The sequence below is a fragment of the Pongo pygmaeus genome, chromosome 14 (genome assembly GCF_028885625.2).
Source record: "Pongo pygmaeus isolate AG05252 chromosome 14, NHGRI_mPonPyg2-v2.0_pri, whole genome shotgun sequence".
NCBI lineage: Eukaryota > Metazoa > Chordata > Mammalia > Primates > Hominidae > Pongo > Pongo pygmaeus.
Window position 1 is genome coordinate 123,271,125 of NC_072387.2, and position 27,469 is coordinate 123,298,593.

Genomic DNA, 27,469 nt, shown 5'->3' on the forward strand with positions numbered 1-27,469 from the left:
CAACGACGGCGGTCACGCAGCATTACACCCAACGACGGCGGTCACGTAGCATTACACCCAATGACGGTGATCAGGTAGCATTACACCCAACGACGCCCAGCGACGACGCTCACGTAGCATTACACCCAGCCACGACACTCACGTAGCCTGACACCCAGCCACGACGCTCACGTAGCCTGACACCCAGCCACGACGCTCAGGTAGCCTGACACCCAGCCATGACAACAGTCACGTAGCATGACACCCAACGACGACAGTCACGTAGCACCCAACGACGACAGTCACGTAGCATGACACCCAACAATGGCAGTCACGTAGAATTACACCCAACAATGCTGCACACACCAGGACAAGCACGGGTGGCTCATGAAACAAGGGTTAATATATTTAAAGGATTAAAATTATACAGAATGAATCCTCTGACCACAATGAGATTAGATATCTAACAGAAAGATAACTGTAAATAACTAAATGGTTAGAAATTAAGCATAGGCTGGGCGCAGTGGCTCATGCGTATAATCCTAGCACTTTGGGAGGCCAAAGCAGGTGGATCACAAAGTCAGGAGTTCAAGACCACCCTGGCCAAGATGGTGAAACCCTATCTCTAATAAAAATACAAAAAATTAGCCAGGCATGGTAGTGGGTGCCTGTAGTCCCAGCTACTCAGGAGGCTGAGGCAGGAGAATCACTTGAACCCGGGAGGTGAAGGTTGCAGTGAGCCAAGATTGCGCCACTGCACTGCAGCCTGGGTGACAAAGTGAGACTCCGTCTCAAAAAAAAAAAAAAAAAAAGAAATTAAGCAATATATTTTTGAATAAATAATTCTAATATAAAGAGATAATTCTAAATAAATAACACACTTGTAAATCAGTAATCCAAGAGTCAAAGAAAAATCACAAAGAACATTAGAAAATGTTTTGAATTTGATGAGTATGAAAATAATTGACCAAAAATTTGTCAGATGCACTAGAGCATGTTTAGAGAGACATTTCTGGATTCAGATGGTTATATGATGCTGTAGACTAGTGTGTACCCCCAAAACTTGTGTTGAAATCCTTACCCCCAAGGTGATGGTATCAGGAGGTAGGGCCTTTGGGACGTGATGAGGTCGTGCAGGTGCAATCTGTGAATAGGATTAGTGCCCTTGTAAGAGCCCAGAGAACTAGCCAGTCCCTTCCACCATGCGAGGACAGAGCAAGAAGGCACCATCAAAGATCCAGGAAGCAGCCCTCACCAAACAATGAGTCTGCCAGCACCTCAATCCTGGACTTCCCAGCCTCCAAAACTGTGGGAAATAAATTTCCATTGTTTATGAGTCACTCAATTTACAATATTTTGTTATAGCAGCCCAAATGATCTAACACAACTGAAAACTACAAAACATGGTTGAAAAAAACGTTGAAGACTAAAATAAATGGAGACGTTTACCACATTATTGTCAAACCCAATATTAAGATGTCAGTCTTCGCCAAATTGATATATAGATTCAATCCAGAGCCCAGCAAAATTCTGGCTTGCTTTATAGAAAAATGACAAGCTGATTCTAAAATGTATATGGAAGTGCAAATAGTCAAAACAAATTTTAAAAGAACAAAGTTGGAGACTTACTCTACCCAATACCAAAGACTTACTATAAATCAAGACATTGTGATATTAGAAAAAGGGTAGACATAGAGATCAACTGAGTCACACAGAGAGAATAAAACTTCATCCACTTACATCAGGTCAAGTTATTTTCAACAAGGATGCCAGGCCGGGTACAGCGGCTCACACCCGTAATCCCAGCACTTTGGGAGGCCGAGCAGGTGGATCACTTGAGCTCAGGAATTCAAGACCAGCCTGGGCAACATGGTGAAACCCCATCTCTGCTAAAAATACAAATATTATCTGAGTGTGGTGGCACGCACCCGTAGTCCCAGCTACTTGGGAGGCTGAGGTGGGAGAATCACCCGCCCTGGGAAGTCGAGGCTGCAGTGAGCAGTGATGGCACCACCGCACTCCAGCCTGGGTCATGAGAGTGAGATCCTGTCTCAAAAAAGCAAAAACCAAATAAACAAAAAAATAAAGATGCCGAGGCAATTTTGACGAAAAAGCCAAACTTGTAAAATATTGAAAGAGGTTTACCCTTGAGCCCAGGAGTTTGAGGCTGCATGAGCCTATGATTCTGGCACTGCACTCCAGCCTGGGGGACAGAGCAAGATCCCATCTGAAAAAAAAAAAAAAAGAAAGAAAGAAAAGAAAGAAAGAGAAAAGAAAGAAGAAAGAAAGAAAGAAAGGAAGGAAGGAAGGAAGGAAGGAAGGAAGGAAGGAAGGAAGGAAGGAAGGAAGGAAGGAAGGAAGGAAGGAAGGAAGGAAGGAAGGAAGGAAGGAAGGAAGGAAGGAAGGAAGGAAGGAAGGAAGGGAAAGAAAGAAAGAAAAGAAAGAAAGAGAAAGAGAGAAAGAAAAAGAAAGAAAAAGAAAGAGAAGAAAGAGGTTTATTCTGAGCCAATACAAGTGACCATGGCCCAGGGAACAGTTTCAGGAGGTCCTGAGAATGCGTGTGAGGTGGCTGGGCTCCAGTTTGGTTTTACACATTTTAGGGAGGCAGGAGTTGTGGGCAAAGGCATAAACAGATGCAGGTTGGTATACTTTGGTCTGCCTGGGAAGGCAGAGCATCTTGAAGTGAAGGTTGGAAGGAGCTTACAGGTCATAGATGGAGTCAAAGATTTTCCGATTGGCAACTGGTTGAAAGAATTAAAGACTTGAGGTCAGTAGAAAGAAATGCTTGAGATAGGATAAGGGGGTGTTGGGCTGGACGTGGTGGCTCATGCCTGGAATCCCAACACTTTAGGAGGCCAAGGCGGGCGGATTCGTTTGAGCCCAGGAGTTTGAGACCAGCCTGGGCAACACAGTGGATCTTGTCTCTACAAAAAAAACTCAGAAAATTTGCTGGGCGTGGTGGCACATTCCTGTAGTCCCGGCTACTCAGGAGGCTGAGGCAGGAGGATCACTTGAGCCTGGGAGGTCAAGGCCACAGTGAGCCCTGATTGTGCCACTGCCCTCCAGCCTGGGTGACAGAGCAAGACCCTGTCTCAAAATAAAATAAAATACATTTTAAAAACTGAAAGCTTGCTCTTTGATAGATACCATTAAGAAAACAAAAAGGTGGCCGGGCATGGTGGCTCACACCTGTAATTCCAGCACTTTGAGGGGCCAAGACAGGCAGATCACGAGGTCAGGAGATCGAGACCATCCTGGCTAACATGGTGAAACCCTGTCTCCACTAAAAATACAAAAAAAAAAAAAAAAATTAACCAGGCATGGTGGTGGGCGCCTGTGGTCCCAGCTACTCAGGAGACTGAGGCAGGAGAATGGCATGAACCCAGGAGGTGGAGCTTGCTGTGAGCTGGGATCATGCCACTGCATTCCAGCCTGGGTGACAGAGCGAGACTCTGTCTCAGAAAAAAAAAAAAAAAAAAAAAGACAAGGCATAGAATGGGAGAAAATATTTACAATACAGAGCGCTGACAAAGGATCTGTGTCCAAAATATGTAAAGAACACTCAGAATTCAACAATAAGAAAAGAAACCATTCTTAAAAATATGCCAAAGTTTAAATAGACACCACTGAAAAAGATACAAATGGATATTAGACACATGAAAGGACCCTCCATGCCATTAGCTGTCAGTAAAATGCAAATGACAATCACAGTGAGATACTATTACAAAGCTATTATAATTTTTTTAATTAAAAAGACAAATCGGGAGTGGTGGTGCACACCTGTAATCCCCAGCTATCTGAGAGGCTGAGGCGGGAGGATCACTTGAGGCCAGGACCTGAGAGCAACCTGGGCAACATAGCAAGACTCTGTTGCAAAAGATAAAAAAGAAAAAGAAAAAATTAGAAAAGAAAAAGACTGACAATACCAAGTTTTGGCAGAGATGTGGAGACGCTGTTGTGGGGAACGTGCAATGGTGCAGCCACTTTGGAGAAACAGGTAGCCGTTTCTCTGGAAGCTAAACACGCACCTACCACATGCCCGAGCCATTCCGCTCCTAGGTATTTACTGAAGGGAAAGCACGGGTCCACAAAAAACCTGTGCACAAACATTCACAGCAGCTTTATTTGTAACAACCAAAAAAATGGAAACAACAACCCAAATGTCCTTCAACAGGTGAACGAGCAAACGATTATGGTAGAGCCAAACAAGGGATGTGCCTCCAAACAAGGGATGTGCCTCCAAACAACGGGATGTGCCTCCAAACAACGGATGTGCCTCCAAACAACGGATGTGCCTCCAAACAACAGGATGTGCCTCCAAACAAGGGATGTGCCTCCAAACAACGGGATGTGCCTCCAAACAACGGGATGTGCCTCCAAACAAGGGATGTGCTTTCGCACTAAAAAGGGTGAAGGTGTGCTGTGTACAGCAACATGGGCAAGCTTCAAAAACATCACCCAAAGAGAAAGAACCCAGACACAACGAAGTACACACTCTGTGCTTCCAACCAAGTGAAATGCTGTGATACACAACTCATCCCTCGCGACAAAGCAGACCCGAGGCTGTGTGGGTTTAGGGGTTGGGTGAACCACAGAGGGCATGCGGGAGCCTTCTGGATTGAAGAAAACGTTTCCTATCTTGATTGGGGTGGTGGTTTCATGGGTATACATACTTGTCAAAATTCTTCAAACTGAGCACCTAAAATGGGTTTCTTTATTTTATGTAAATTAACCTCAGTGAAGTTGATTTTAAAAGTTAAAAGAGGCCAGGTGCAGTGGCTCACGCCTGTAATCTCAGCACTTTGGGAGGCAGAGGCAGGCAGACCACTTGAGGCCAGGAGTTCAAGACCAGCCTGTCCAACATAGCGAAACCTCATCTCTACTAAAAGTACAAAATTAGCTCAGCTTGGTGGCACATGCCTGTAATCCCAGCTACTTGGGAGGCTGAGGCAGAAGAATCACTTGAACCCGGAAGGCGGAGGTTGCAGTGAGCCAAGATCACGCCACTACACTCTAGCCTGGGCAACAGAGCAAGACTTTCTCCAAATAAAAATTAAAAGAAAAAATGGAAAATGAATGAGGCATTTTTACCTAGCTCTACCTAGATAAACTAATAGTTCCTCATTGAGGATCTTTTTCAAAGTCAGTGCCATGGTCATTGTGATCTTTCTTAATGCTCTTGTCTGGATCCTAAAGTTTTCTTCTTATGAAACAGAAACAGACAATGGCCAGATTAACTGATGACTGATGCCTCCAGGTAGCCTTCCTAACAGATACCACCTGGAGACCACAGATGGACATGTGTCTGCAGGTCTTTCATCACAGACACCATCTCCTCTCATCACCATCTCCTCAGGCATGACGTGAACACGATTCTGACATGTCTGTCCCGTGATGCTCAGTTCTGCTGTATGGCAACAGTAACATAGAGCCTTTCTTTTTTTCTTTTTTTTTTTTGAGACACAGTCTCGCTCTGTCGCTAGGCTGGAATGCAGTGGCGCGATCTCAGCTCACTGCAACCTCCACCTCCCAGGTTCAAGTGATTCGCCTACCTCAGCCTGCCGAGTAGCTGGTATTACAGATGCCTGCCACCACGCCCAGCTAATTTATGTATTTTTAGTAGAGACAGGGTTTCACCATGTTGGCCAGGCTGGTCTCGATCTCCTGACCTCGTGATCCACCCGCCTCAGCCTCCCAAAGTGCTGGGATTACAGGCGTGAGAAACCGTGCCGGGCCTCACAGAGCCATTTTTAAATCCCCCTTTGAGGTGAGTCATGAGTTTAGATGGAGAAGTGGCTTCATGTGGATTTCAGTTCCCATTCTGTGTTTTCCATTATTAGGAATAGGCTCTGGTTAGCAGGATTTCATTCTTAAATAAAAACAGGCTCTAATTAAGCACACCTTGGATCCCAGGGCTCTCAGGAGACAGCATTCCAGTGAGTCTGTAATGGGAACATGAGCATTATTGCAGTTACTGAATTTCTCTTGCTGCAAATGACTTTGAACTATTTTTTTTAAACCCACTTTCGAAGAAGGTAAAAGTTTTGGTTCTTTTTTGTGAGAGGGTTCCGTTTCATAACCTTCTAAAAACAAGACTACCATGGTTTAAGTACTTCAAGGAAATTGGTAAACCTTGCCCGTTTTAAGAGGCTTAAGTCACGGCACCTAACACTCAGGACAGTATTAAGGCCTTCTCATGAGCAGCTCCTGGAAAGCAACTTAGACACAGAAGCCGAAAGGCTGACACCCTGTGACCCAGCCATTCTCCAAGGAGTCTCTCAAAAGGAAACTATCCAAGACGAACCAACACATAGGTACAAAAGATTCTCCCAAAGGCATTATTTTTTTTAATTTTATTATTATTATTATTTTTTGAGATGGAGTCTCACTCTGTTGCCCAGACTGGAGTGCAGTGGCACCATCTTGGCTCACTGCAACCTCCACCTCCCAGATTCAAGCAATTCTCCTGCCTCAGCCTCCCAAGTAGGTGGGACTACAGGTGCCCACCACCATGCCCGGCTAATTTTTGTATTTTTAATAGAGACAGGATTTCACTATATATTGGCTAGGCTGGTCTCGAACTCCTGACCTTGTAATCTGCCCACCTCGGCCTCCCAAAGTGCTGGGATTACAAGTGTGAGCCACGATGCCCGATCCATTTTATTATTTTTGAGACAAGTTCTTGCTCTGTTGCCCAGGCTGGAGTTCAGTTATACAATCACAGCTCACTGCAGCCTTGACCTCCCGGGTTCAAGCAACCTCCCACCTCAATTTCTCAAGTAGGTGAGATCATAAGTGTGCACCATCACACTCAGCTAATTTTTGTATTTTTTGTAGAGATGGGGTCTCCCTATGTTGCCCAGGCTAATCTCAAACTCCTGGAATCAAGCAATCCTCCCACCTCGGCAACCCAAAGTGCGGGGATTATAGGCATGAGCCACTGTGCCTGGCCCCAAAGGCATCATTTTTAACAGAAAAAAAGTAATCTAAATTCCCACAGAAGAGGCTCATCTAAAAAATTATCACATTATGGGAGTTTTGCTTCTTTTTTCTGCTTATTAGCATATATTTTACTTTAACACTTCCTGTTTTACATTTTTCTGACATGTCATTTGTTAACTCTAATTGTACACTGATCAGCATGATCAGTCGCCCTCTCATTCATTAACCCTAACCATACACTGATCAGCACGATCATTGCCTCTCACTGGTTAACCCTAACCGTACACTCATCAGCACGATCCATTGCCTCTCATTCATTAACCCTAACCATACACTGGTCAGCACGATCGTTGCCTCTCACTGGTTAATGCTAACCGTACACTGATCAGCAAGATCGTTGCCTCTCACTGGTTAACCGTAACCATATACTCATCAGCACGATCGTTGCATCTCATTCATTAACCCTAACCATACACTCATCAGCATGATCGTTGCCTATCACTGGTTAACACTAACTGTACACTCATCAGCACGATCGTTGCCTCTCATTGGTTAACCCTAACCGTACACTCATCAGCATGATTGTTGCCTATCACTGGTTAATGCTAACCGTACACTCATCAGCATGATCATTGCCTCTCATTCATTAACCCTAACCGTACACTCATCAGCACGATCCATTGCCTCTCATTCATTAATCCTAACCATACACTCATCAGCATGATCAGTTGCCTCTCGTGTCATTAATGGACCAACAGGAAATGCTGCTGAGGTAAGTGTGCACGAGCATGGTAAAGAAGTGAAAATCAAGGACCCCAGTGACGAGTGACAGACAGGAGCTTCAAGCTCAGGTCCGCCTGGTGCCAAAGCCCACATTCTGAGTAGCCTCAACAGAGCTCAGCTCTGATGCAACCCCAGGGAGAATGGAAGGCTCGAGGGAGGAAGACCCCTGGCAACCTGTCCTCTCCCCAGGTCCAGTGCTAGAAATTCTGATCACCACAACAGTAGTCTCTTCCAATATGGGACGATTTGCTGATTCTTGGGAAAAGAAAACAATCACGGATAGGGAGAGATTGGCTAAAGGATACAAAACTACAGAAGGAATAAGTTCCAGTGTTCTACAGCACTGGAGGGGGACTACAGTTTCAAATAGCTAGAGGGAGGATGTGGAATGACCCCAATACCGAGAAATGATGTTTGATTTGACAGAAGTGTTAATTACCTCGATCTGACCACTACACGTTATATGGATCCAAACATCACTATGTACTCCATAATCATGTGCAATTATTATATGTCAATTAAAAAATAAAATAAGGCAGGGCTCACGCCTATAATCCCAGCACTTTGGGAGACTGAGGCAGGAAGATGGCTTGAGAGCCGGGTGCGGTGGCAGACACCTGTAATCCCAGCACTTTGGGAGGCTGAGGCGGGCAGATAACAAGGTCAGGAGTTCGAGATCAGCCTGACCAACATGGTGAAACCCTGTCTCTACTAAAAATACAAAAAATTAGCTGGGCATGGTGGCAGGCACCTATAATCCCAGCTACTCGGGAGGCTGAGGCAGGAGAATCGCGTGAACCCGGGAGGCAGAGGTTGCAGTGAGCTGAGATTGTGCCACTCCAGCCTGGGCAACAGAAAAAGACTCCTTCTCAAAAATAAATAAATAAATAAATAATAAAAATAAAAATACAAAAATCAGCTGGGCATGGTGGCGGGTGCCTGTAATCCCAGCTACTCAGGAGGCTGAGGCAGGAGAATCGCTTGAACCCGGGAGGCAGAGGTTGCAGTGAGCCGAGATTGTGCCACCGCACTCCAGCCTGGGTGACAGAGCGAGACTCCTTCTCAAAAATAAATAAACAAATAAGTAACTTAAACTAGACTTGGACAAATTTAAGTGCCCTTGGGTAAGAAGGTGCAACACCATAAAGATGTCAACCTCCCTCAGTGAACTTGTAAGTACAACGTGATCCAGTGAAAACGCCATTGGCTGTAGACATAAGAGTGACAGAAGCCTGATACCTTCATCCAGTCCCATGTTAACTCCTTACAGAACCGTGGTGCATCCATCAAAAACAAGAGATGAATTTTGGTGCCCTGCCATTAGCTAAACTACAAAGCTCATTTGAATGTTACCAATTTTTTACAAATGCCCTATCTCTGTTCTAGCAGCTGATCCGGGGTCCCACACTGCGTTGGTCCTCATGTCTCCTTGGTGTCTTTGTCTGTGACAGTTCATCCTTCTTTCACAGTCTGTCATGACCTTGAGGTTTTGAGTACTGGTCAGGTACCTGGTAGACCTGCCTTCCATCTGCGCTGGTCTGTTTTCTGAAGGCCAGCCCCGAGGGGGCTGGGCATGCGCGGCGGCCTGTCAGGAGGCACACGGTGCCAGCAGATCCTGCCACAGGGGATACCAGCCTCCATCAGCGGACTCAGCTCGTGGCAGCAGGGAGGCTTCAAGGCGATGCAAATACTTGTTTCTCCTTAAACGTTCCTGTTCAGGTCTGCCAGTGGACACAGCCTGCAGCAATTGTTATGATGGTGGAAATGCTAATTTTCCACTTCCCTCCTCCTTTCTGCATTGAATGACGGGAATTTCTGTAAGGAAGATTTGTTTCTTCTCCTCTACTTATTCAGTTATTTCCATCTGAAGGGATTCAGGGACTGCCGAGACCAGCTCGGTCGGGGAGGGACCCTAACCCAGCGGCGCTAGAGGAATTAAAGACACACACAGAAATACAGAGGTGTGAAGTGGGAAATCAGGGGTCTCACAGCCTTCAGAGCTGAGAGCCCTGAACAGAGATTTACCCACATTTATTAACAGCAAACCAGTCATTAGCATTGTTTCTATACATATTAAATTAACTAAACATATCCCTTATGGGAAACGAAGGGATGGGCCAAATTAAAGGAATAGGTTAGGCTAGTTAACTGCAGCAGGAACATGTCCTTAAGGCACAGATCGCTCATGCTATTGTTTGTGGCTTAAGAATGCCTTTAAGCGGTTTTCCGCCCTGGGTGGGCCAGGCGTTCCTTGCCCTCATTCCCATAAACCCACAACCTTCCAGCTTGGGTGTTAGGGCCATTATGAACATGTTACAGTGCTGCAGAGATTTTGTTTATGGCCAGTTTTGGGGCCAGTTTATGGCCAAATTTTGGGGGACCTGCTCCCAACCAGGGACATTTACTCTATTCTTTTGCTCATATGCCAAAGCTATTATTCTTTACTTTCCTACTCAAACTCTTCCAGCTTTGGCCATTGGGAACGTTTTTTGGGGTGGCATCTGGGTCCTTTTATCACACCTGTCAGTTTGCTTTTCAAGTACATCCTAATTTCCTGGAGCCACGAGATGCTCCAGGCTCATTTTGCATTTTCCCTCCTAGTCTTGGATCAACCATTCTCCAAGGAGCCCAGATTCCTTTACTGGAGAATGGTGTTGAGAGACCAGGATGCAGCCACAGGCTGTGCTTGCTGTCGCTGAAGCTGCAGCTTCAGCTCTGTCAGCAGCTGGAGCCAGGAGAGGAGAGGAGGGTCCGTGACTCATGTGTGCATGCACGTGCAGGTCTGCTTATTTCTGTAACTATGCGGCTGTATCCATTTAAAGACACCTGGGCTCATCCTGAGGCCCCAGGGCCTGCCCATCCAGTGCCACAGAACTCATTCTCACCTGTGCCTTTCCTTACTCATAACTTCTGTCTTCCACAGGGAGGACCTGCAAATTATCATTATCTGCAGAATATCCATTGGTTCCACACTGGCAAACACATAGTTTGCTAATCCACACCCCTGTGGGAAACAAATTTACCAACCAGAGTATGGTGTTTCTGAACAGCTCTTGCGCATTGAACCTCACAGTATTAAAGGAAACCAGAATGTGTCACCGTAAAATATGCCTCTTTGACATAAAACTTATTTTGAGCTAAAAGCAATTTAGCAGCAAATGGAGGAAAAGCTCTTCTACACCAAGACAGGATATAAATTCTCCTTTACTGGAGACAGCTCTGGACGCTCACCAGTCCAGAGAAGGTACCAGGGAAATCTGCAAGCAAACCTTACCCCATTCGTTTCCTCCCATATATTTTAGCTTCCCACAATTTCCCGCCTTTGGAAGCCCAAAACTGCTTTCCTTTGCCCTCTGTCTGCAAATATACTGTTCTTTCCTGAAGATGCTGTAAGCCAGAGTTGTAAGCCACTGCTTTGTAATTTTCACTGAGTGGGGTGGTTTGGATGTTTGTCCCTCCAAATCTCATGTTGAAATACATTAACCTCTAGTGTTGGAGGTGGGGCCTGGTGGGGGATGCGTGGGTCATGGGGGTGGATTCCTCGTGAATGGCTTGGTTCTCTCCTCATGTTACCAAGTGAGAACCTGTTCTGAGTTCATGAGAGCTGGTGGTTTCAGGCGGCCTGGCATCTCTCTCTTGCCAGGTGATGCGCCTGCCCCTCCTTTGCCTTCTGCCACAATTGTAAGCTCCCTGAGGCCTTCCTAGAAGCAGATGCCAGCACCATGCGTTCTGTGCAGCCTGCAGAACCATGAGCCAAAATAAACCCCTCTTATTTGTAAATTACCCAGCCTCAAGTATGCCTTTCTAGCAATGCAAACAGCTAACACAATGAGATTCCTCCCACTGATGCGCACCGTGTGTGTTTATCAACCGTTTGCTTTTCTCTTGTTAACCTGTCTTTTGTCACGGGACTCTGTCCCAACTTATAAGTCATGGAGGTTGAGGAAAATCGTATTTCCTCCCCAAAAGCATCCTGTGAAGACTCCAAGTCACTTAGACCAGCTCCTTTCTTCCTCACGTCCTTCAGTGTGGCTGCGGGACTCGCTCCCATGCACCGTCTTTGCTGGTCACAGCCTGCATTCTGTCTTGGGTCTTCCCCCATCCCTACCTCCAGGTAGATTTCCAACATTAATGTATAGTAAAGTTTAGTCTGTGATGTGCATCTCTATGGGTTTGACAAATATTCAGAATGTCCTCCACCACCATATTCCTTACAGAACTGTCCTGTCATCCTGGAACCCCCACGGCCCCCGACCTCAGAATTGTCCCGTCATCCTGGAATGCTGGGGCTGGCTCTCCCGACCCCAGAACTGTCCCGTCATGCTGGAATGCTGGGGCTGGCTCCCCCCGACCCCAGCAGTCCCTAGTGCTTTGCTTTTTCCAGAATGTCATGTGCATGGAATCACACTTGTGACCTTTTGAGGCTTGTTTTTGTTTTGTTTTGTTTTTTGCATCACAAAATGCATTTATGGTTCAGGCTGGGTGTGGTGGTTCACGCCTATAATCCCCACACGTTGGGAGGCTGAGGTGGGAAGATCACTTGAGCTCAGGAGTTCAAGACCAGCTCATAATCCCAGCACTTTGAGAGGTTAAGGCAGGAGGTTCGCTTGAGCCCAGGAAATCAAGACCAGCCTGGGTAACACAACAAGACCCCGTCTCTACAAAAAGTTCAAAAAATTAGCCTTGTGTGGTAGCACGCACCTGTGGTCCCAGCTACTCAGGAGGCTGAGGATGGAGGATCACTTGAGCTCAGGAGTTCAAGGTTGCAGTGAGCCAAGATTGTGCCACTGCACTCCAGCCTAGGTGACAGAGCAAGACCGTGTCTAAAAAAAAAAAGAAAAAAAAGAAAAGAAAACAGGAAAAAAAAAAAGAAAGAAAAGGAACAAAAAGCACTCCTTAAAACATGGAAAGAAATGAAGTCAATGAACCTAACTGTAGAGAGAGTGGGTGGCACAAACACACAAAGAAGATGCCTTGAGTGACTTTTACACAGAGCACCGGCTGCTGCCCTGGGAGGACGTGCCCAAAAGACGAAAAAGAGCTGTGGACAGACCCTCAAGGCACCCAGCAGTCCTGGTGGTGACCTGAGTGCTGCGCCGCAAAGCTGTCACTCACAGATTGTAGGAAAGCAAATTATGGGACCCATGTCAGGAGTCAAGATTGTCAGCGTAAGAAAACACAGATGCAAATATAGACATAAAAAAGAAGTTAGGCCGGGTGCAGTGGCTCACACCTGTAATCCCAGCACTTTGGGAGGCTGAGGCGGGAGGATCACCTAAGGTCGAGAGTTTGAGACAGGCCAAGCCAACATGGAGAAACCCCGTCTCTATTAAAAATACAAAAAAATTAGCCGGGCATGGTGGTGCATGTCTGTAATCACAGCTACTCGGGAGGCTGAGGCAGGAGAATCGCTTGAACCTGGGAGGTGGAGGTTGTGGTGAGCTGAGATCGCGCCATTGCACTCCAGCCTGGGCAACAAGAGTGAAACTCCATCTCAAAAAAAGATGTTAAAACTCCCTAATTTTCATTTGAATAGAAAATCCCAGTATAAAGTCCTGATTTTCTTAAATGTTCTGTCTTTCTTAGGTCTGTGTATGGAAAAGACCTAGAAGCTTGACAAACCAGTTGCTAAAATAGATTGTGATCTCAATGAAAGTTGATCAGAGAAATGGGGTCATTCTCGCCACCCAACTAAAACAGTCAAAGAGCCCAGGGAGAAAGCACTCAGGACACACAATGTTGCTCCAAAATGTAATTCTCTTCAAGCCTGGCAGCGAAAACTGCTGCTGTAACCTGAATCCAGTTCCATCCATGGCTGCTGAGATACCCGACAGCCCCAGAGGACAAACTTCCCTGTCCCCACTGCTGCCCCCGCTGCTGCCCACGCCCACGGACCCTACCAGCTCCCCCAGAGCTTTACCAACAGCAGGGAACTTTCTCTCAAGACCTTCCTCCTTCTTATCAAACCCCGAATCTTCTCTTTCTTCTTCAAAGACACGCAGTTTGTGTGTATGCTCCTGTGAAATTTAATGAATCAAACATAAAGCCTTTGAAATTGTGAATTATCCCGAGTCTTGAGGGGAATGTGGCTACGCGGCCTAGGTCATGCCACATGCAGCTGCAACTTCTGCCTTTTTCTCTGTAAACAATAAAGACCAAATGGCACTGGAGATAAGACCCCCTCAGATGACTACCCCTCCTCATGGAGTCATAACGCAATCTTTCTTCAAATACAGAGATCCCTAACCAACGGAACCGCTGCGGCGTGTGCCCCTGGCCTCGTATGAGAACTGTGGTGATCCTGCTGGAGCTTCTGTCTCCGCCTGGTAAGTGAAACCTGAGCTTCTCCACTTGGAAACGCTGACCCCATTTGTCTGCAGTCAGTGCCTTCCCGGGTGGCCATCCTCAAACTCTGCGCTCAAATACACACTATAGGTAATCAGATTTTCTGAATCTCATTATTTGCGGTTGACACCTGAATTGCAATGCTTTCTTCCCAAATAAAACGTTAAATTTGGAGAGTCATCTCTACATTTTTATTTTGACTCTGACTCAATCTCTAAAGACCATTTCTCATCAAAATAAACCAGGGCTTTATTTTTTTTTAGACAGAGTCTCACTCTGTTGCCCAGGCTGGCGTGCAATGGCATGATCTCAGCTCACTGCAACCTCTGCCTCCCAGGTTTCAAGTGATTCTCATGTCTCAGCCTCTGGAGTCGCTGGGATTACAGGCGCACGCCAACACAGCCCGCTAATTGTTGTATTTTTAGTAGAGACAGGGTTTCAACATGTTGGCCAGGCTGGTCTCAAACTCCTGTCTTCACGGGATCCTCCCACCTCAGCCTCCCCAAGTGCTGGGATTACAGGTGTGAGCCACTGCGCCCGGCCCAAACCAGGGCTTCTTGATGAAATCATGGATTCCAACTGTGACCTAGAAATGCCCAAGGTGAGTTTAGCCATAATGTTGGTAACTGGGCTGGACATCGTGGCTCCCATCTATAATCCCAGCATTTTGGGAGGCCAAGGCGGGATGGTCACTTGAGCCCAGGAGTTCACAACCAGCCTGAGCAACATAGCAAACCCTTTTATACAAAAGTAAAAATAAATTAGCCAGGTGTGACAGTGCGTGCCCGTAGTCGGAGCTGCTTGGGAGGCTGAGGTGGAACCGTCACTTGCACCCAGAAGGATGAGGCTGCAGTGCTGGGCAACCCAGCCTGCGCAACACAGTGAGACCCTACCTCTAAAAAACGTTTTTCAAGTAGTAACTGAAAGGCGGGTAATAGTGGTAGGCAATGCGGGGATCATTATATTATTCTACTTTTATGTAAAATATCCTTTAGAATTGTTATAAAAAGACTACTTATCTCAATTTTTACCTATCAACCACTACTTTATTTCAAATACTGAGCCATGTATCAGCTACCAAACCTCAGTTCTTGTGTCAGAAATTGCAGAAGAAAATTTGAGGAGCCTCTGTTTCTTGTGCCAAGGGGGAAGCCAGGCCTGTGGCCTGAGCCATGCAGCACGTGTGCAGCTTCAGCTTCTTGGGCTGGGCAGGCTGACAGGCGACCACACAGCCTCTTGTTCTTATTTTGTAAATGACTAGGAGAGAGCAGAGGCCAGACTTCCCTGCTTCCCATTACTGATCTTTGCTGTGGACCAGCCGCCTCCTTCCTTGTCCTGTGCACCTGTCCTCAGACTAGATGGCACGACGACCCCGTGACATACTCCGTGTGGAATGCCAAACATACCTTTCCCAATAGGAAACGACCACCTTGGCTAATCAAAGCACAGTAACTGTGCATTCACCCTCAGAGAGAAAGATGCTGGAATTGTGTTAAGTTTCCCTAAACTTCATCCATAGAAATGATCCCAAACTGCTACATTTCAGAACACCGACTTCCGTTCTTTGGAATCTGTGCTTCCTGGGCGGCCTGTCCTCAAACTTTCTGCTTGAATAATCTCTCTTTAAAGTAGATTCTGACTCTTGATTATTTTAGGTTGACAATGTCTTCAGGGAAATATATTCCACACTGAATTCCTAACTTAAAAAACAAAGAAAAGCTATAAAAAAGTGGAAAAAAAAGGTCAGGCACGGTGGCTCATGCCTGTATTCCCAGCACTTTGGGAAGCCAAGGAGGGTGGATCGCTTGAGGTCAGGAGTTCAAGAACAGCCTGGACAACATAGTGAAACCCTGTCTCTACTAAAAACACAAAAATTAGCTGAGCATGGTGGTGCATGCCTGCGATCCCAGCTAATTTTTTAAAAATTGGCCAGGTGTGATGGTGTGCACCGGTAGTCCCATCTACTTAGGACGCCGAGGTGGGAAGACCGCTTGAGGCTGCAGTGAGCCTTGATTCCAACACTGCACTCCAGCCCGGGAGACAGACAGAAATCCTGTCACAAAACAAAACAAAACAAAAAATAAAGAAAAGGGTGAAGAAAAGAAAAAGGAAAGAATGAGAAAAAGAAGAAAAAAAGAAAAAGAAAAGGAAGGAAGGGAGGGAGGGAGGGAGTAGGGCATCACTTTGTCTAAATAATTGTAACTACAAAAAAGTGGAGGCAGGTAAACTAAATAGATGAGTATGGCCAGAGCACGGGAAGCAGCAGGAAAGGAAGGAACAGACATGTATGGTTCGGACTAGATGAGTGTTTCTGAGCCTTTTTTTGATAAATGCCCTCCCTCCATTCTGATACACACTTCAGGACACAGTGTGGGAATCATGTCATGTCTGAACCTCCTTCAACCAAGATTTTGTCCAGCATTAGATTCTATTTTTGCATTGTTAAGCAGGTTTTTGTTTTGCACCATAAAACTGTAATATTCAGTATGCTTGTTCAACACCTCTCCTACTTTCTAAACCCTACTTCTAGCCTCCTTAAGAAGCAGTGGATGAGAGGAGTCCCCAAATTTAAACCTCCAGAGTTTTGCATAATTATCTCATTCCACTGCAGGGGAGAAAATATAATTTCTCTTCTTTCTCTCTTTATTAGTTGAGACATTCTCCTGAAAACAAAATTCAGAGCAACAGGAGAAACCAGCAGAAGTTTATTAGCACTTGCTGTACCCATCGTGTGAGAGGTCTCGGTTCAAAAGTACTTCTCTCTCAAGGCATGCTGTGAACAGCACAAGGTCAGACATAACCAGGTCCACACACGTGTATGTCTTTCCACAAGGTGGAAATATATTGATGCTATTTCAATTATAAAAGCCACGAGCTACGAGGAGTTGCCTCGAGACAATTCCCTTCAGTACTACTTGTTAACTTGGTAGAGCCATGGGCAGAGGCTCAAGCCACTCCACGAGTCAGTCAATACTGCAAATTATACATCACTGTGTACTTAAAATACAAACGTTATGGTTTAAACATTCCCCATCAAACAAAGTAACATTGGACATCAAGAGAAAGGGGATAGGAAAAGGGGTTAATGGATCAAACCAAGGAAAAGCAATGACGGGAACAAGGAGTGTATTCCGGCCTGATCCAGACAGAAGTCACTGTCTTCCAAGGAAGTCTTTGATGCGAGCAGATCCTTAGGCAACAGATGCAGGGTGCTAAGCACAAGTGACAGCGAGGTGGGGTCTATCAAAATGCCAGTGTTGAACTGGTCAAATCCCGCCCTTTTTAAGGTCACAGTCCTCTGGTGAGGACTCATAGTAAGAGTGCCTGGTCATGTCTTTATCTGGCTGAGTGCTGTCTCTATTAACTAGGTGCACATCCAGTCCCTGTTGCCATGATGCCTTTTGAAATGTAAGATTAAATCTTTTTCTAAGATGTAGGTACTTATGCGACAGGTGCTTTATACAAAGCAGTAGCGTAGGGGCCTTAATTAAATAGTATTTTAACAAAAAGCCATAAATCCTATATGGTGACAAGCCAAAAAACAGTGCATCTTCAGACTTCTAAAATGCAGGGGCCGGGCGCCGTGGCTCAGGCCTGTAATCTCAGCACTTTGGGAGGCCGAGGCGGGTGGATTGCTTGAGGTCAGGAGTTCGAGACCAGCCTGGCCAACTGCTGAAACCCCGTATCTACTAAACATACAAAATCAGCCGGGCGTGGTGGCGCATGCCTGTAATTCCAGCTACTTGGGAGGCTGAGGCAAGAGAATCGCTTGAACCCGGGAGGCGGAGGTTACAGCGAGCTGAGATTGCGCCACTGCACTCCAGCCTGGGCGACAAAGCGAGACTCCGTCTCAAAAAAAAAACAACAAAAACACAAAGTGCTCGACAGGAACTCTCTGTAAGCGGAAGAGTATCGCCATCGCACCTTCACCTTCACCTTGGGCAGCCCGGTGCCGTCTTCCCTCAGCCTGCGATTAACGAGCGGAAGGCCGCACTGACCTATTTCAGATCCCTTATTTCCTTCCTAAAACCACTCAAGAGTTTCGGCACAGTGGCCGACCCGTGTGAGGAACTTGCTTCCCACTCACCAAAAGACAAACCCTTCGCCCATCCCTGGCCGCGCACCCGGCCGGTCACCCGCGCTGCCACCCCGACCACCCTCCGGTCCATAAAGAGCCCGCGTTTGGGACGCCTCGCAGGCTGAAGGGAAGCCTGGGCGTCCGCGCTCCGTCTGCCCTTTCTCCCCTCGCGGGCTTCCTCTTTCCTCACTTTCTCCCGCCACTACTCTTCCTCTTCCTTTTCCGCGAATCCAGCCCACTTCTTGTTTCAGGACCTCGGCTCGGCCCCAAGCCCCCGGACCAGGCCGGGTCACGTGGGTCCAGGGTCACGTGCCGCTGCGGATCACGTGTCGGCCTGCATCACGCGTGAGGGGGCGCGCTGTGCTGGAAGCTGCCGCACCTGCGGGGAGCGGAGCCGCCGGCGCTCGACGCGCGCGCTCTCGCGAGACCCACGGGGTCACGTGACGCCCGGGCGCGGCGCAGCTCACGTGACAGGCGCTGCCGGCCGCGGGGTCTTCTTCGTGCCGGCGTCGCAGTGGCCGGGCTTCTTGCGTCTGGTAACGCCGCCGTCTCTCACGCCAGCCCTTGGCGCCCGCGCCCCGCCGCCGCCCCAGCGCCCGGCAGTCCGCGGCCCAACCGCCGCCCGCGCCCCTGCTCCCCTCACCGTACCCGGCCGCCTCGCGCCATGGCGGCCCCCGGCAGCGCCCGGCGACCCCTGCTGCTGCTGCTGCTGTTGCTGCTGCTCGGTGAGGGGGTCGAGGCGGGGCCTGGGAGCTGCGGGACTGGGCGGAGCCGAGGTCCCTGGGTCTTGAGGGCGGGGGGCTGCCGGGTCGTTGTCCCGCGGGTCGCCCCGCACCCACTGCTCCTAGTCCCGGCCGGCTCTGCCCGCGGGCGGGTGTTTCTGTCGGGGTCGTAGGGTCGGAGCAGAGCTCAATGGCAGGTGCTTGGGGGACCAGGAGGTTTCATCCCAGGACCTGGCTCCTCTAAGGTCTGTCTCACTGAACTCAGTTTTTCTGTGGTGTTGAGTGCGAAAGAGAACTTCCGATGGCTTGCTTGGCGGTCTGGTGCTTTCAGGTCGTTAAGTTTCCTGGCAAGTTGAGGCGGTGAGATCTAGACGAGGCTGCGCCGCCTAAGGTGGCAGGGACGTTTCAGCTCCCAGGCGGGTGACCTAGATCAAGCTCTTCCCAACATGGATTTCCCCCAGGACAGGGAGAAGCCGGCGCGAGCATTCCCCACCTTTGTACTTGAACCTTTCTCCTCTTTCAGCGGTGTGGAGGAGATACGGGTGTATTTATGTTATTGTGAATTCACATGTATGTTAAAATAATTTTTAAAGTTATCTTTGGGATTTCACAAGATTCCGTAGTAGGCAAGATGAGGGAAAGCTGGCGTCAGACTCACGGTGGCAGTGTTCATGTCTAGTAAGTAGTTTAAAGAGCGCCGTTCCTGTAGGCCGAAATGCGGGACCCGGGAACTCGTGGGAAGGCACCCTTCTCTTCTGTCAGTTTATAGAGCTCAGATGGGCAGTAGGTGCTCAATATTGTATTGACTGGTGAATTTCGTTCTCATTTATTCTGTCTTAATAAGAGGATGTGTGCTGTCTCTTTAAGACAGTCCGGATTGCCCCCCCCCCAACACTATTCTCTCACCTCTTCCCCCCGGCCCCCCCCGACCAGTAATATGGGGAGATTATCTTAAGTGCCAGGATCTGAAAGGTGATGTAGAAGCAAGCTGGGGGAGTGTATGTGAGTTAAGTAGATATAGAAATACACTCCTGTACACATCTGCCTTGACTTCTTTAATTCCCTCAGCCCCATCCAGCTGTAAAACTGTTACTGTGAGTGAATGGACTTTGGCTTCCCTTTTTCGTTTTGCCTGTTGTGTAAAATGAATTCTTTGAACTGCCTGAATAGCCACAGAGATGAACTTACTCCAATAGTAAGCCTGAAGCCTTGCTCAGCTCCTGTGACAGGGTCAGGTGTAGTTAATGAAAGGAGTTGCAGAAACAAGTTTTGTCATGTCACAGCAACTACATTGTTCTTTGTTACAGATGCTCACAAGCCTCATGACTTTGATGTTTTGTTTCATGTTTTAAAAACTCACTTTAAGCCGGGCACAGTGGCTCACGCCTGTAATCCCAACACTTTGGGAGGCGGAGGCGGACGGATCATGAGGTCAGGAGTTCGAGAGCAGCCTGGCCAATATGGCGAAATGCGGTCTCTACAAAAATACAAAAATTAGCTGGGCATGGTGGCGCACGCCTGTAATCCCAACTACTTGGGAGGCTGAGGCAGAAGAATTGCTTGAACCCGGGAAGCAGAGGTTGCAGTGAGCCGAGATCAAGCCACTGCACTCCAGCCTGGGCAACAGAGGGAGACTCCGTCTCAAAAAAAAAAAAAAAAAGTTCACTTTAAAAATGAAGAGAAAAAATCCATAACTCCCTAATATTGTGATTGGAATATTGCTTGTGTAATCAGCCTTCTAAGATCTGTTCCATTATATATTTTATGTTTACAATCTTAACTTTTTTTTTTTTGAGGCGGAGTTGCTTTGTGCCCAGGCTGGAGTGCAGTGGCACAACCTCGGCTTGCTACAACCTCTGCCTCCCGGGTTCGAGCAATTCTTCTGCCTCAGCTTCCTGAGTAGCTGGGATTACAGGCACCCGCCACTATGCTGGGCTAATTTATGTATTTTTGGTAGAGACAAGGTTTCACTATGTTGGTTAGGCTGGTCTCGACCTCCTGACCTCGTGATCCGCCTCCCTCTGCTTCCCAAAGTGCTGGGAGTACGGATTTGAGCCACCGTACCTGGCCCAACTTTTTTTTTTTTTTTTTTGAGTCAGAGTTTTGCTCTGTCACCCAGGCTGGAGTGCAGTGGCGTGATCTCCGTTCACTGCAGCCTCCGCCTCTTGTGTTCAAGCAGTTCCCCTGCCTCAGCCTCCCTAGTAGCTGGGACTACAGGTGCGCGCCACCATGCCTGGCTAATTTTTGTAGTTTTAGTAGAGATGAGGTTTCACCATGCTGGCCAGGCTGGTCTCGAACTCCTGACCTCGTGTTCCACCTGCCTCAGACTCCCAAAGTGCTGGGATTACAGCCATGAGCCACCGTGCCTGGCCAAAATCCAGCCTTTAAAAAAGGCCTTTTAACAACTTGCATTTGAAGATATTTAAAATGTTTATTTTAATGTGCGATTTCACCCAAACCATTTTCTCTTAAAAAAAAAACTCCTCAATTACTAATTTCCACTATATTAATAAGTAGGCATTGTTTAAAGCTACTGTGTTTGAATACTTAGAAAGCTCAGACAAGCATGAACTGAAACTTGTCTTGATAGATAGGATTAGCTGTGATTGCGTAATGTGACCCTTTAAACCATTGATGTCAGCAGGATGACTGCCCTACCCTTTCCACTTGAACAACTATCACTTAGGAGGTTTGAAAAATTTTATACTCGGCTGGGTGCAGTGGTTCACGCCTGTAATCTCAGCACTTTGGGAGGCCCAGGTGGGCGGATCAGCTGAAGTCAAGGGTTTGAGACCAGCCTGGCCAATGTGGTGAAACCCCGTCTCTACTAAGAATACAAAAATTAGCCAGGCGTGGCGTGGTGGCAGGTGCCTGTAATCCCAGCTACACGGGAGGCTGAGGCAGGAGAATTGCTTGAACCCGGGAGGCAGGGGTTGCAGGGAGCTGAGATTGTGCCATTGCACTCCAGCCTGGGCAACAAAATCTAAACTCAATGTCAAAAAAAAAAGAAAGAAAGAAAAGCTGGGTGCAGTGGCTCATGCCTGTAATCCCAGCACTTTGGGAGGCTGAGGTAGGCGGAACTAGGTCAAGAGATGGAGACCATCCTGGCCAACATGGTGAAACTCCGCCTCTACTAAAAATATTTTTTAAAAGTTAGCCAGACATGGTGGCACAGGCCTGTAGTCCCAGTTACTCAGGAGGCTAAGGCAGGAGAACTGCTTGAACCCGGAAGGTGGAGGTTGCAGTGAGCCGAGATCGTGCCACTGCACTTCAGGGCGACACAGCGAGACTCCATCTCAAAAAAAGAAAAAAAAATTTTTTCTACTAACTGATGTTACCTTTGATTGTGCAGATTGTCTGTTATGCAGTGGAAAGAACAAATTTGTCAGTAGATTTGAGGTCAGCATGTCTTTGTAGCCCTGTAATTTTGAATTTGTATTGCATTAGCCCCATCCCAGACAACGTTACCCTTTCTTCTCTGTACCCAAGACTTTTATTGCATGTGCTTCTACATGGTAACATCTGTTCGGCTGCACTGGGATTATTTTTGCCTGTGTATCTCCCTTCCTTAACTGACAGGTAGTAAGTGCTGAGTACATATATGAAGAAAGGATCAATTTTATAGCAGTGGCTGTTAACCAAACATATGCACAGATCCACAGGATCAGCTTTTTAGAAATATACGTACCACAGCGAGGCACAGTGGCTCATGCCTGTCATCTCAGTGCTTTGGGAGGCTAAGGCAGGAGGATTGCTTGAGATCAGCCTGGGCAACACGGTGAAACCAGTGTCTCTACAAAAAAAATTAAAAAGAAATATACGGCCAGGCGCGGTGGCTGTCACGTGTAATCCTAGCACTTTGGGAGGCCGAGGTGGGTGGATTGCCTGAGCTCAGGAGTTCGAGACCAGCCTGGGCAACATGGTGAAATCCCGTCTCTACTAAAATACAAAAAAAATTAGTCGGGCATGGTGGCATGCCCCTGTAGTCCCAGCTACTTGGGAGGCTGAGGTAGGAGAATTGCTTGAGCCCGGGAGGCGGAGGTTCCAGTGAGCGAAGATCACGCTACTGGACTCCAGCCTGGGTGACAGAGCGAGACTCTGTTTCCATTTAAAAAATATATATATATATGTATATATATATATTTACACACACACTCACTCTTATACCCTGCCTCTAGAGGTTGTGATTCAGTGCCTGGGATGGTATTTTTTTCCTTTAATTCTTCATAAATGATTGTGCGTCATTGGTTAAGTAGAATAAAAATCCCATATTTAAAAGAATCAAGCCAAGAAAAACTAAGATGTGATTTCTTTTTTTTTTTTTTTTTTTTGAATCGTAGTTTCACTCGTTGCCCAGGCTGGAGTGCAATGGCGCAATCTTGGCTCACTGCAACTTCCGCCTCCCGGGTTCAAGTGATTCTCCTGCCTCAGCCTCTTGAGTACCAGGGATTACAGGCATGCGCCACCATGCCCGGCTAATTTTGTATTTTTAGTGGCGATAGGGTTTCTCCACATTTGGTCAGGCTGGTCTCAAACTCCTAACCTCAGGTGATCTGCCCACCTCGGCCTCCCAAAGTGCTGGGATTACAGGCGTGAGCCACCGCGCCCAGCCTAAGATGTGATTTCTTAATAAATTTTTTTTCTTCTTTTTTTGAGACAGTCTCTTTATGTCGTCCAGTCTGGAGTGCAGTGGCACGATCTCAGCTCACTGCAACTTCAACCTCCCAGGTTCAAGTGATTCTTCTGCCTCAGCTTCCCGAGTAGCTGAGACTACAGGCGCGCGCCACCATGCCCGGCTAATTTTTGTATTTTTTTTTTTTTAGTAGAGACGGGGTTTCACCATGCTAGCTAGACTAGTCTCAAACTCCTGACCTCAGGTGATCTGCCCACCTCAGCCTCCCAAAGTGCTGGGATTACAGGCATGAGCCACTGTGCCTGGCCTAATTTTTTAAAATGAAGTTTTTTACTCATTTCTTCAGATGGTAATCTTTAATATCAAAAGCAAGTATTTCTTAATTTTTATTTATTTTAATTCAAAAAAATTAAAAATTTTTTTTTAAGAGACAAGGTCTTGCTGTGTTGACCAGCCTGGTCTGGAACTCCTAACCTCAAGCAATTCTCTGCTTCCTCAGCCTCCAAAAGTGCTCAGGTTACAGGCATGAGCCACTGCACCCAGCCAGTGTTTCCTCATTGGAAGCCCATTCCCTCAGTCATCAAGTGCTGGAGAGACAGTATGGTTCAGAAGTGGCACGTCCTGTGAGTCAGAAGACCCCCTTCTAGATCTAGGTCTGCACCGCTCACTAGCTGTGTGACCTGGGTGGGTTAGTTGACCTCTCTATGCCTTAATCTCCCTATGAAGAGTTGTCATGATAACTGGGATGTGCTTAGAGCAGCACCTGGCACAAAGTAAGTGTATTCCAAGTGCTTGTTAAATGAGATAGTTTTTGATGTTTTGTGTCAGATACTGAGGATTGAATGATGAACTTGATAGGAACCCTCTGTACCTGTGCAGATGTTTAATAACAGCTGACATCAAAGCTGGCGTCAGTGCTGGGCACCAAATGCTCAGCTGCTCCAATAGTCCCGAGGCCTTGGCACTCTCTCCTCCTGCTCGTGGGTGCAGAGACTGGGGATTGGGCTCTGCTACTGGCCATGGTTGCACAGCTAGTAAGTGCTGGAAGAACCTCCAGGAACTGAGGGCTGTGACTCAGAAGCACGCATGCTTCCCACAGCGGCACTTGTTTCAGAGAATAGAATTTCTCCCAAGTGGGAGTATTTTGAAGCCACGGTTACTCCTTTATGTGATCCCTGGAGAAGTGGTCCTGTTCGTGTCTGAGTACAGGACTGCCAGAGATAGCAGTCACCAGTAGGCCAGGGTGCCCACCTTGGAGATGCTGCCAACAGCTGTCCTGTTGGGCTGTGACACCTGTCAGGTTACTGGAAACATTGTAACTTATTTGAGGTTTTTTGTCTTTTTTTTTTTTGCTAACCAATTGCCACTGTTGTGGAAGTTTTTAAAGAAACTTCTGACCATTAGCATACATACATTTTTCTCTTCAAGCTCTGTGTGCTAATGCTCTTATTTTCCTCTTTACCAAAATTGCCTTCTGAGGGTAAGTTTATTTTAATAACTCAAAATTCCTGGGACTCTCCAGAGTAATATAGGCATCTTGTGCTGCCAAAGCTTACTTTAAATTTATTTAAATGGTATTTCTTTGTTTTCCTCTGAAAGCTGAGACCTGGCCGGGCATGGTGGCTTACACCCATAATCCCAGCACTTTGTGAGGCTGAGGCAGGTGGATCACTTGAGGCGAGGAGTTGGAGACCAGCCTGGCCAACATAGCAAAACCCTGTCTACCCCATCTCTACTAAAAATACAAAAAGTAGCCAGACATGGCGGTACAAACCTGTAGTCCCAGCTACTCAGGAGGCTGAGGCACGAGAATTGCTTGAACCTGGGAGGTGGAGGGCTACTGCACTCCAGCCTGGGCAAGAGTGAGACTCAGTCTCTAAAAAATAAAAATAAAAAAGCTGAAACCCTCAGCATATTTACTAAGTGAAAAAAAAATTGTATCATTGAAAAGTGACTTAGTTTGAAATATTTCCTAATGAAGTTCTTCGGGTCAGTAAAGTGTTTGAGGAAACTTATAAAAGGGCAGCTTAATAAAAGCCAGCCTATGGGTGCTCCCATGCAGGCATCCGGGTTGTCAGTGGTGGCTGGGAGCCCTGTGACTCCTCAGCTGAGGGCGGGGTGGGCAGTGGCCCACGCTGAGCTCCAGTCAGTGTTAAGTCTCTGGCGTCTGCTGTGTCTGCCTGTCCGCTGCTTCTGCCTTGCTGGCGTCTGCTGTAGCTTCTGTACACTCATCTGATCTCTCACAAGAGTGAGAATATTTTGTCTGTTTTTAGAAACCTTTACTATGTCAAAAATAAGTGGTAGAATCTTCTCTAGATTCTCTAGATTCATTGGAAATGCCGTTCGTATGATCCTGCCTGAGTGTTGCAGAGTGTGGCTTGAAAAACCAAGCAAAGCAGACAGTAGGTTGGAGGTTTCCTTGCACGCCCTACTTTGTTTCATTGTCATGTAGCACCTTTTCTTTTTCTTTTCTTTTTTTTTTTTTGAGACAGAGTTTTGCTCTTGTCACCCAGGGTGGAGTGCAGTGGCGTGATCTCGACTCACTGCAACCTTGGCCTCCCTGGTTCAAGTGATTCTCCTGCCTCAGCCTCCCAAGTAGCTGGGATTACAGGCGCCCGCCACCATGCCCAGATAATTTTTGTATTTTTAGTAGAGAAAGGGTTTCACCATGTTGGGTAGGCTGGTCTTGAACTCCTGACTTTGTGATCCACCCGCCTCAGCTTCCCACCAAAGTGCTGGGATTACAGGCGTGAGCCACTGTGCCTGGCAGCACCTTTTCTTTATGGACGTAGATTTTGGTATTTCCTTTACCAAAGGGAAGATAGGTGGGACTTTTGGTTATATGCTTTGCTTTAGGCTTGAAGAATAGTTGCTCTAAAGATTTTATTTTGTGAAAGACCCAAGGTTGAAATGAGTTGGATTCATTGGAATCCATTACTTTTCCAGGGAATACGATTTTAAATGAAAAGCTGAGCATCCTCTCTTTCAATATCTGCCCTCACAGTGTGCCTGAGTTGCATTTACACTTAGAGTGACAAATGAGACCCGGGTGTGTGTGTGGTTGGAAGGCTGTGCTCACGCAGTGTGAGATCAGCCCCTGAGTGGTGAGTGCTCACTGGACTGGCATGCACGAGCTTGTAGTGGCAGAGACAAGTGAAAGCATGTCATTTCTGCACGGATCCCAGTGGTGGCGGATAGGTGTTTGGCGTTAGAACAGGCAAAAACACCTGTTTTCCAATCTGTAATGAAAGAACTGTGTAATAACGTGCAGTTTGTACAATTACCAGTGTCTCTACCATAGTGATCAGATTACATTTGTTGCCACACATCTTGATCAGGGAAGTGGAGTATGAATAAGCCAGAGAGGAAATATTTAGCAGTGACCACTGTCAAGCTGGAAAGACCTATAGAGCTTCCATTCTGTCCCTTTGCTTCAGGATGGGGAAGGGAGGCCACTCCACCGATGTGTGGTGCTGTGAGGACCTTTCTGAAATTGGGCAAAGAGCTCAGCACTTTGAGTCCATGAGAAATAAAACTGACCAGACGTTAAGTAGCAGGTGAGGACCATAGTGAAAGATCCTGCAGACTCTCCCATGGATTTCTGCAGATGGGTAAGTTGTGCCTTCAAGGCACCACGTCTTACAGAGATCCTCTGAGAAAGGCGGAGCAGCATATGCCTAGGATGATGCAGAAATTGACATGTGCCTTCCTGATAAGTGTTCTGAAATAAAGCACTAAATAGCAGTAGACCAGATTGGCAGACTCAATCAGATGGGCTTAGAGATAACAATTCCAGAATAGTATCCGCAAGGGACAGGGCACCAGGTGAACTGGCCGCGTAATCCATGTGTCTGGTTGTTCATTGAATTTAAGAAACACAGTGGAGGCTGGGTGCAGTGGCTCACACCTATAATCCCAGCACTTTGGGAGGCCAAGGTGGGTGGATCACCTGAGGTCAGGAGTTCAAGACCAGCCTGGCCAATGTGG

At 47.1% G+C, this 27,469-nt stretch overlaps 1 protein-coding gene across 1 annotated transcript in view; it reads left to right on the top strand.

The window, feature by feature from the left end:
• The first annotated feature begins 13,450 nt into the window (after nt 1-13,450).
• The window catches only part of LAMP1 (lysosomal associated membrane protein 1), a 29,806-nt gene continuing 15,787 nt past the window's right edge, over nt 13,451-27,469 (top strand). The window contains exon 1 of the mRNA XM_054447067.2: nt 13,451-18,852. Coding sequence (XP_054303042.1) covers nt 18,792-18,852 — 61 coding nt within the window. The 5' untranslated portion in view covers nt 13,451-18,791. The remainder of the gene's footprint in view (nt 18,853-27,469) is intronic.